The following is a 10,378-nucleotide window of genomic DNA, read 5'->3' as shown; positions in this document are numbered from 1 at the left end:
GGATTGAGTCCCGCTCGGACCAAGTTCTGTTGTTGTGTCCTTAGGCAAGACACTTCACCCACATTGCCCAGTATGAAAGTGGTGTGTGCTCGAATGATAGGTGGTGGTCGGAGGGGCCAATGGCGCAGATTGGCAGCCTCGCTTCCATCAGTCTGCCCCAGGGCAGCTGTGGCTACAATAGTAGCTTACCATCACCAAGTGAGGAAATGAATGAATAATGACAATAGTGTAGCACTTTGAGAGGCTTTGACAAGCCTGTAAAGCGCATTACAAGTGTAAGCCATTATTATTATTATTAAGTATCTCGGGGTCTTGTTCACGAGTGAGGGAAGGATGGAGCGTGAGATTGACAGGCGGATCGGTGCAGCGTCTGCAGTGATGCGGTCGCTGTATCGGTCCATTGTGGTGAAGAAGGAGCTGAGCCGGAAGGCGAAGCTCTCAATTTACCGGTCAATCTACGTTCCTACCCTCACCTATGGTCATGAGCTCTGGGTAATGACCGAAAGGACAAGGTCGCGGATACAAGCGGCCGAAATGGGTTTCCTCCGCAGAGTGGCTGGGCGCACCCTTAGGGATAGGGTGAGGAGCTCAGTCATACGGGAGGAGCTCAGAGTAGAGCCGCTGCTCCTACACGTTAAGAGGAGCCAGGAGCTGAGGTGGCTCGGGCATCTGCTCAGGATGCCTCCTGGACGCCTCCCTAGGGAGGTGTTCTGGGCATGTCCCACCGGGAGGAGGCCCCGGGGAAGACCCAGGACACGCTGGAGGGACTATGTCTCTCGGGTGGCCTGGGAACGCCTTGGGATCCCACCGGAGGAGCTGGAGGACGTGTCTGGGGTGGGGGAAGTTTGGGAGTCCCTGCTTAGACTGCTGCCCCCGTGACCTGGCTCTGGATAAGCCGAAGAAAATGGATGGATGGATGGATGGATGGACAGTTACGGCCCTGTTGTTAGTATCTGTCTGTTATATTTAGTCTGTGATTTAATCTGTCCCCTCTTCAATATTGAATCCTGGCTGTGTGAGCCCTCGCTGGTGATTGGATGACTGTTTTCCCGTCTGGCCAATTTTGTGTCTCACCTGCAGCGCCTCCCCTCCTTAAGGAGACTCAGCACACCTGCTCAGGGCCATTTTGTCTGTGTCCCATTTAATTGTTAGTCACTTGTTTGTTTCTGTGTCTAACTTTGTGTGTGTGAAACAGTAGTTGTCACTTGTTGTCACTCAATTCTGTTTGTAGGTGTATGTGACTCATGTTTATTTTGGGACACTTGTGGCTTGTTAAGTGTCCTTTATTATTTTCATTTTTAATAGACCATTTTTTTGAGACACAAAACTTTATATCCATTAACTCTGTTATTTTTGGTTTCTTAGTTTAGGTTACTATGTTCATACATTTGCTTGAATATTTTGTTACTTTGCCTTTTACAATCCTGTTCATTAAATTACTTCTTTCTTTAACAATTTTTATCCATCTGTTTTTTGTTACCTCCCTGAGCCTGGCCAAGCTGGGTCATTAAAAAGGACAAAAGCCACACAGTGTTCAAATGTTCATTGCATAGAGTATCCCCTCCAATCACTCAAGGAGTTAATTCTATAAAATGAGTGGAAGAGGCGTGATTCAGTGACCAGCGCTGCCCCTCCCAGAGTCAAAATCTGCAGCGTAACATGTGGCCTTGTCAGTGGAAGTCTTTTCTCAAGAACTGACAGAAATACACCCACTGCTCTTATGTAACACAGGAGGGCATTTACCCGGAAACAAAGAGTTACAACTATTTAGAAAAAGCTGAGTGAGTACAGTTCTGCAAGTTTGATGTGGCTGTGAAGACTTGAGCACATCTGGGCTTGGGTTTATCACTTCACTATGGAGCGCACATGCAGCCTCTTCATACTCGGTAAGCCGCTAAACTCATAATAACACAGTCCATTTACAATTACAACAGCAATACTTCTTTAATGCAGGGTTGAATAGATTCTATGTAACTTAAGTTTTATTATTTTACACCTTTTAGTGACTGAATTAATACTAATCAACATAAGAAGGCAGTAGATGTTTGGATGTGGATGTACAGCCTCCTTTATCTTGGGAAACTTGAGAATGAGACAATGTTTTTTTTGTTTTTTGTTTTTTTATCTTGGTAGCAAAGTGTGCAATATTAATGGTGGTAGTTACACTTTTAGCTATTATTTGTCTAGAACTTCTACAAACACTAGATTGGGACTATTAACCTTAGTATTTTAGTAGAACGTAATTGTTAATATATCGTCTGAAATAGATTAATGATTCAAATATTCTACAACCACAATTACATGAGTCATAACAGCAGCCGCACTTGGGTTTGAAAGTGTTATACTGTTCTTCCCCTAAAGTGATATTTATATCCACTGATCTCATGTGAAACAGACCTGCTGAGCACTGCCACAGAAAAAAAAATGACTGACTGGGTGTTTCCAACGATTAGGCCAGAATTGTCATGTGCTTTTGGAAACCATTGGAAACAGCTGGATATTTTTATAAAACCTATGTCCAAATGTGGAATCACTATTCAGTTTTATTTTCTCTGACGTACTAATGAGATTTGGTATATTTTCAGAGTGACTCATTAGAGAGACAAAAGTATTATAATGAGAGCTTAGCATGTGTTACTATTACTTCTAGTGTTTCTCAAACTGCGGTGAGTGTACCGCTGGTGTGAGAAGTTGTTTTATTGAGACAAATCTATTGACATTTTAATCCACCTTTGGGTTAATCATTATTTATTACTATCTTTTGGTAGTTTGGTGTCATTTAAAACCTGGTCTAGTCAAATTTCAGACCATGTTTTGCTTTAATTCTGGCCTGTATATCTACGTTTAGATCTAATCGCAAACCCAGATATCGTCTTAAGTGGTGTGGAAACTTGTAAGAAATACCCAGATTTATAAGATTAGATATGTACTTATTTTTTTATATATTTGATAATCTATTTTACATATTTGATAATGATTTAAGAATGTTTGTTTAATTTAATCTGCATTATACCTGATTTTGATTTACTCAACCAGGTGTAGTCCAGTTTATTCCTGCTCGAATCATATTTCATACTTTGCTTTTCTCCCTAGAATCTCTTCTCTTGACTTTCCCTCCTCTTTTATGCTTGTTAAGTTATATTTGGGTGAGTGCAAAAGTCTGACTCTGCATTTGGCTGAAGAGGATGTAATATTGCTGTTTCCTGACACATAGGAACAATTGCAGACTCCAATGTGCTATTCAGTTTGACACAGTGGCTGGTAACTATGCGAGGAAGTAGGAAACGAATATGACATTTACCTTTCTGTTATACTTATTAACATGTTGAAAATAATCTGTTAATTTCCCTAGACGCGCATTCAGAAATCTTATTGATGATGGAGAAAAAACATGCAAATTAGAAAGGACCTGTAATGGAAATGTTCACGTCATTGTTTTGCAGTTCTGCTTATCTGTGTCACGGGGGCGCACCGTGTAAAACCCTGCGAACAAGGATATGTACGCGCCAATGGTAAATGTATAGGTAGGATCCTGTTATAACTACAAAGATACATGTCCATTAAGTTGTCAGGTTTTTGTCAATACAAGTAAATATACAATAATAACAATGCATTTAAATTTCTTAATTTTAGATGAGAATGAATGCAAGAATGAAGAATTTAGAGACTCATGTGGCAAAAACGCCATGTGCGTCAACACTAATGGCAGCTTCCATTGCCAGTGCGAGGAAGGATACAAATCAAAATCTCCCACATTCCTTGCTTCATCGTCTGAAACATGCTTAGGTAGGTAAACCATTGCCAACTTTTGTGTTTCTTTAAAGTTGCCAATTCAATAACAGTTTCCCTTTATACGAAGCTATCAATGAGTGTGTACAAGACACAAACACAAACATCTGTGGCCCAAATGCTAACTGCCAACAGGAAAAACGACGTTACATGTGTTTTTGTGATCCTGGATTTGTGTTATCCAATGGTAAAGAGGTGTTTCACAAAGAGGACAATGTCTCATGTATAGGTAAGATTACAATCACTCAATGCATATGAAGGTGAAATGTAGAAGCATAATAAATCTTGATTGGTTTCTTTTGAACAGACAGAAATGAATGTGAAGAGGAGGGCATCTGTGGTAAAAATGCAACTTGTAAGAATGAAAATGGAAGTTATTCCTGTGTTTGTGATCAAGGATTTGTACCGAGCCTTTTCAAGAAATGTGAAGGTGAATAGAAAAACTGGGTCAAACATTTCAAGAAACCATCATATACAAAAAAATAAAAAAAATAGTGAAAGAGAGAAGAGAAAAAGGAAGCTGGTGTTGAAACATTAACTGATTTAGACTTTAATAGTAGGTAGATGGATACAGAGCGACATTAGTCTAGAAATATAAGCGTCGATATATAAGACTAAGTTTTTAATTGTACTCATATACTCCTGATATTACAGAATTGCTGCTCAAAATTTGTTGCAAATTGCTCATCCATTTGTTTAACCTTGAATTTATATGTGCAATCAACTATCACAAACTGGTAAATTATCTAAAAGAAAAAACATGCATGTATGTTGGATATATTTAAGCATTTATTTATTGACTAACATACTAAGGCTGATAGTTTTACATACTTTATTGAGTTTCCTCACTTTATATTGGCTTTGGGGTTCTGTACAGCTGAATAACCTATTTGAGAGAGTCAGGGCTGCTGCAGGAGACTGACACAACACAATATTTCCTGTGTCATTGTTTCCCCTCAGACATTTGTGTGATCAATAACACAATCTGTGGGAACGGGACCTGCCACCACGGAGCCGGTGGCCATAACTGCGCGTGCCACTTGGGGTTCTCCAACTACGGCGATGTACAAGCACGCTGCACTGGTACGACAGGAAAGAGACTGACTGTGTTTACATCCTCAATGTGGCTAACCATGCATGCTTTACTTGCAGAATTGAAGTGTGAAGTATTTGAGGACATGACCAGCCTGAAGGAGGTATAGCTATATACCTGACATCATGCACTATGAATTTAGATCAAATGAGACATAGAATCAAAATTTTAAAAAGTCACGTTATTAATGAAAATAATTGTATTTGCTGATGCTGGGCTCACTGTTCTCTTGTTGTTACACATTTAATCTGGCACAATTCTAGATAAACTCTAGATAAAAAAAAAAAACATCATCATTATAACGCATCAGTCTTATATAGTGCTTTTGCAGACAATCAAAGATGCACAACTTTTTGATTTACTCGTTCACTCTATATACTTGATGGGGTATATAGAAGTAACCACTCACAAGTGTCATGTGGTAGTACGCACTAGAGCCACTGCTGTTAGAGTACGGCACCTGGCTATCTTCCAGAATCAGACAATTCAAGATTTACAAAAATAATTTCATCAAATAATACACTGTGTAAACCTCACTTCCTAATCTCTTTGGTTGTTCATGATTATGTTATAATTTTAACTTGTATGAAAGCCATTTTTGTTTAATTTATTCATTCTAGAACTTTGGCTCTGCTTATAAACTTGTGGTGAAGCTGAAAGAGAAATGTAAAGAGATTTCAGAAAGTGAAGTCGCCCTCGTTTTGGATGAAAAGGACATGATAGAGGTACAAAGCTGTAATCTTTTGTTATTTATTTTTCCATTGAGAGCAAATCTTCTGCCTTGTATCATGCAGAACTTCATGCATACTTGACCAGATTAAGCTGGATGCTCTTTCTCCTTTACCCAATTCTCAATTTATTTAGAGTCTGGACCAACACAAAAAATACATTGGCTTGTTCATTGTTAGTGAACTACTTTATACTTCTCAACTTCTCAAAATTGTATAACTGTTGGAAGCTTATTGACCATTCCCACAACTGTAGAAGCTAGGAACAGGAAACCATGTCCAGCCGGAGTTCTTGTTTTCGGATTTTTGGAGCCTGTTTATTCTGGGATGGATGTAGTCGACTGGACCTAGCGCTTTTGTTGATCCTCTCCCCTCCTGTCTCTGCCTCTTTGTCTGTCTGTCTGTGTGTCTGTGTGGTGCAGGAGCTGTTGTCCGTGATCGACCAGCTTCTGTCCGGCAAGCCTTTCCGCAATAACAGTAAAGTTTCCACCTTTTTGGACACGGTTGAGAGCTTTTTGAGGCTCATCGGGCCTTTCAACACACCCCCAGGACTGAAGAAATCCTCCAGCTACACAGGTGGAATATAGAATTGTTTATAGATTTCATATCTCCAAATCTCAGTTGGAGCACTGGGTAAAATAAAAAAAATGTAACAAATTTAGAAAGAGGAAGTTACTACCCATCCTATTTGAATTGTAGGATGTCATTCTATTTTAGGGCTGGGCAGTATGACAAAAAATAACAAAAAAAAACATATTTTTCCTCACAATGGTCAGTCATAATAAAAATAAAAACTAATTAAAATGCCTTTAATTTTGTAACAATGCATAATGCAGATGGAATAATAATTTCCATTTAACATAAAAACTATCACTTCTCCAAACAAAACGCTTGACCTCTCCATTAAAAAGAACCAGGATTATCGTTGACAATTAGAAATTACTGAATCTTGATCTTGCTTAAAATTGTATTAATTGCAAAGTCCTATTCTATTTTTTATATTTACAGTGTCTCAAATTTGGATTGTATTTTTAAAATGTGATATTTGTGTACAGATTTGGAGCTGCATCTGCACAAAGGAAGCATCTTGCCCCAAGGAAGAGTGACATTATCAGTGCAGCAAGCCAAGCTGGATATCCAGATGGAGACAGTTGCAGGGGAGCCTTCACAGTATCCTGGTATCCATCTTAAAATATGCATTTGTGTAGATTTCTTTGGTGAATGCAATTAATCTAGATTTTTCTGCTTTGTTAGGTTTTGCCGCAGTGTCACTTATAAGCTACAGGAAGTTAAACGAGTCAGCACACGGCTTTTTTGAAGGTGTGAATAAACAAGACAGAAAAACAATTGGACTGAACTCCAACATAGTGACAGTCACTGTTAGTAACCCAGACACAAGTTCCCTAAACAAACCTGTCCTTATTACACTAAATCATCTGCAACAGGTAACTACTCAGAATTGCATATAATATACAGAATAGAGCAATTCTTGTAACTTGTATAATGTTTTATAGTTAAACAAAAAATCCCATTGTGTGTACTGGGATTCTTCTATGAACGGAGGGGCGTGGTCAACTCACGGGTGCAAAGTTAAAGAGTCCAACCCAAACTATACAGTGTGCGAGTGTGACCATCTGAGCAGTTTTGCAATTCTAATGGCCCTCTATGAAGTGGAGGTATAATGAAACAAATACAAGACATATCATAGTTTTTATGGCCACAATCTACCCACATAATGTCTTTTACTTTATAACAGGACAGATTCGAGTTGCAGCTCATCACTTGGATTGGCCTGTCCCTGTCTCTGGTTTGCCTGTTCATCTGCATTTTGACATTTGGGTTGATTCGCTCCATCCAGAGTCAAAGAACCAAAATCCACCTGCACCTCAGTATCAGCCTCTTCTTGGCCTTCGCCATTTTCCTGATTGGCATATCTCGCACCGAAAACAGGGTAAAGACAAGAATAATCATATTGAAATGCCTGGATATAGGGAATGCTGGGGTTGTCATTAACATTGCATCCCAGAGACAAACTAATATCACATGTATTTACTGATTTGAGTGATACTGGAAAAAACATGCATAAATACAACAAAATTTGACCTTTTTTTGAATAGTTATAGAGCAATGTTGAGCCTATATCAGAACTAGTATAAGACTGCATTGCAATACTCAAGAAACTACTGTAACTTTTGTTATAAAGTAGTAATACTTTCCGTAGTATCAAGATCAAGTAGTGTTGGGTTTTAATAACTATAGGGAATGCACACCCTTATAGTGGGTGGTTGAAAAAAGCCAAAAGGGTTTTAGCTGAATAGATCAGCTAATCAAAGCCAGTAAAAGCTATATTACTTACATGACAAGTTAATATAGTGGCTCTACTGTCAAACTTTAGCTCTAAAATATGATAAAAATAGACATAGTATTTATAGCATATCCACCCAGAACTTTCTCATATTTTTGGGGTAAGAGTTTCCCCTGTACTGCACTTTTTTACCACTGTCACTCCAACTCCACATTAGGTCGGCTGTGCAGTGGTAGCAGGTCTGCTTCATTTCTTCTTCCTGGCTTCATTTTGCTGGATGTGTCTGGAGGGCATACAGCTCTTCAGGATGGTTGTGATGGTCTTTAACACCTCCTTCAGAACAGTCTACCTGATGGCAGCCGGCTATGGAGTCCCGGCAGTAATTGTGTCTATCTCGGCCCTAGCTAATGCCAAGGGATACGGCACGGAGAGATAGTGAGTTCCCCCTATATCACTGCTCAGCTTCCATTATTTCTAATGTATACCTCAATTTTGGGCTACAGTGGGCTGACAGGTTCCACATTTTTGCCTTGCAGTTGCTGGTTAAACCTGGATTCCATTTGGAGTTTTTTCGCGCCTGTCTGCATCATCATTTTTGTAAGGAAGGACAATAGTTACACAAATGTATAATATGCCTATTCAGTCCATGTTTTAATCTGGCTTTGTCGGTCAATAGGTCAACATTATCTTCTTCCTAGTCACTGTGTGGAAATTAGCCCAGAAATTTTCAAGTCTAAATCCTGACCTTGACAACCTTCAAAAAATAAAGTAAGTCAGTCTACATCCATTAACATGTTTTAACTAGTTTCACAATTTAAATATTTTAAACTACTATATTATTACATGACACCAGTATTCAGCCGGAAGCTCTATGTTGCATCAGATTTACTTTTACATGACTATGGCTTTATTGCCCTCTGCAGGACATTCACCATCACTGCAGTGGCTCAGCTGTGCATTCTGGGAATAATGTGGATCTTTGGCTGCTTCCAGTTTGAGAAAAGAACAATTGCAATGTCGTATCTTTTTACCATCTTTGCCAGTCTTCAAGGAGTTCTCCTATTTATTATGCATTGCTTGTGTTCTAAGCAGGTAAATACCACATTATATTAACTGTTGGATCTTCATAAACTAACAATAACAACTTGTGTCTTCAATAAGGTAAGAGAGGAGTACAAAAACATATTGGCTAGATGTTGTGCACCACAGAAGAAAGCATACTCCGAGTTTGGATACACAAATACCAACAAAGTACAGGTAAGGGTTTGACATTTCCAATAAATCATGTAAATATAATCAAATTAAAAAAATAATATTTGCGCTTAATAGGGAACCAAAAGCACACAAGACACAGGAGAGTCCAATATGTGACAAGCAGAATGACGACTGGAGAAAAGTATACTATTACTGTAACTTCAAAGACAAGGTCATTGCATTGCTATAAATAGTCCAATTCCTGCCTTAACTTTTTTCCTTTTTGTTTGGCTCAATAAATTTCATATCATTACAAAATAGGAAATACTAAAACAGCAAAGAATACAAAATGTTTCTAGAATTAGTAGGAATGAGCAGTGGAAAAGAAAATAGCCCTTTGCTAAACACATATTTTGGTCCAGCAGTGTGTAATATTGTAATTTATTCTAGTATCTTCTCTGTGCAGTCTCATAGGTACTTCACTGCCAAGTTTAATTAAAATAGATGTATAAATGATAACTAATAGTATGTATAGTATACTATAATGGTATATACTATACTTCAAATGGATGTAAAATGTTTATCATATGAGATATATGAATTGAATGTAAATTGGATGCTTGAATGTAAATATTTTGGCCTTATTTGTACGTAACTGTTTGTATTATCAACAAGTTCTTAATTTACATATTTTAACTTTGCACTTTACTGCATGTCTCTGTAAATGTTGTAAATAAAATGCATTTCTTAGCCTAATGATGAAAAGTTATGGAAGGTATGCAGACAACCACAGTCAAAGTACAAGTGAATTGCATTTAGGTACAAGGAAATGGGAGGTTTTATTTATTTATTTTTTCTACTGGCTTCCTGTTTAAGCGAGAGAGATAAGAGATCTCAACCACAATGCCCTATACAACAGCACAGTTTAGCCCCATCACTCTTGATCAAGAAAAAAGCAACATAAACAACATAAAGCTGGAAATATGTCATCTATTGTAATTTGCATGTTTCATGAGTGCTATAGTGGACTAAAAATTAACAAGTGATTTGACTCCTAGCCCAAATGTAAGAATCTTTTGTTACACTTGAACTTTTGGGAGAAGATTATTGATTGAGAGAGGAATTTAAATCTGAGCCATTATTGCATAACAACGGAGAAAGAGAAGAGTTGAAAGGATGGAAACAGGAGAGTGGGAAACTTAGATCCAGCTGAGATAAAATAACTCCAGAACCTCTGGAGAGAAAACGCTGGAGAAGCGATAGGGACCT

General features: G+C 38.3%; 1 protein-coding gene across 2 annotated transcripts; it reads left to right on the top strand.

Moving 5' to 3' along the window:
* Positions 1-1,674: 1,674 nt before the first annotated feature.
* LOC117375370 (adhesion G protein-coupled receptor E2) lies at positions 1,675-9,865 on the top strand. 2 transcript variants are annotated; one of them, XM_055223448.1, is made up of 19 exons: positions 1,675-1,886; positions 3,444-3,512; positions 3,634-3,786; positions 3,860-4,018; positions 4,097-4,219; positions 4,750-4,872; positions 4,942-4,985; positions 5,503-5,607; positions 6,033-6,186; positions 6,666-6,788; positions 6,865-7,055; positions 7,125-7,286; positions 7,367-7,561; positions 8,133-8,350; positions 8,452-8,512; positions 8,592-8,683; positions 8,839-9,007; positions 9,077-9,172; positions 9,245-9,865. In XM_055223448.1, the coding sequence occupies exons 1-19, from the start codon at positions 1,856-1,858 to the stop codon at positions 9,284-9,286; spliced, it is 2,310 nt and encodes a 769-aa protein (XP_055079423.1). In that variant the 5' UTR covers positions 1,675-1,855; the 3' UTR covers positions 9,287-9,865. The 2 variants fall into 2 exon arrangements, with proteins under 2 accessions (XP_055079423.1, XP_033827559.1); XM_033971668.2 differs by having other exon boundaries at positions 3,444-3,524.
* Positions 9,866-10,378: the final 513 nt, after the last annotated feature.

Source organism: Periophthalmus magnuspinnatus, chromosome 8, assembly GCF_009829125.3.
Source record: "Periophthalmus magnuspinnatus isolate fPerMag1 chromosome 8, fPerMag1.2.pri, whole genome shotgun sequence".
Taxonomy (NCBI): Eukaryota; Metazoa; Chordata; class Actinopteri; order Gobiiformes; family Gobiidae; genus Periophthalmus; species Periophthalmus magnuspinnatus.
This window is presented reverse-complemented; position numbering and strand designations above follow the sequence as displayed.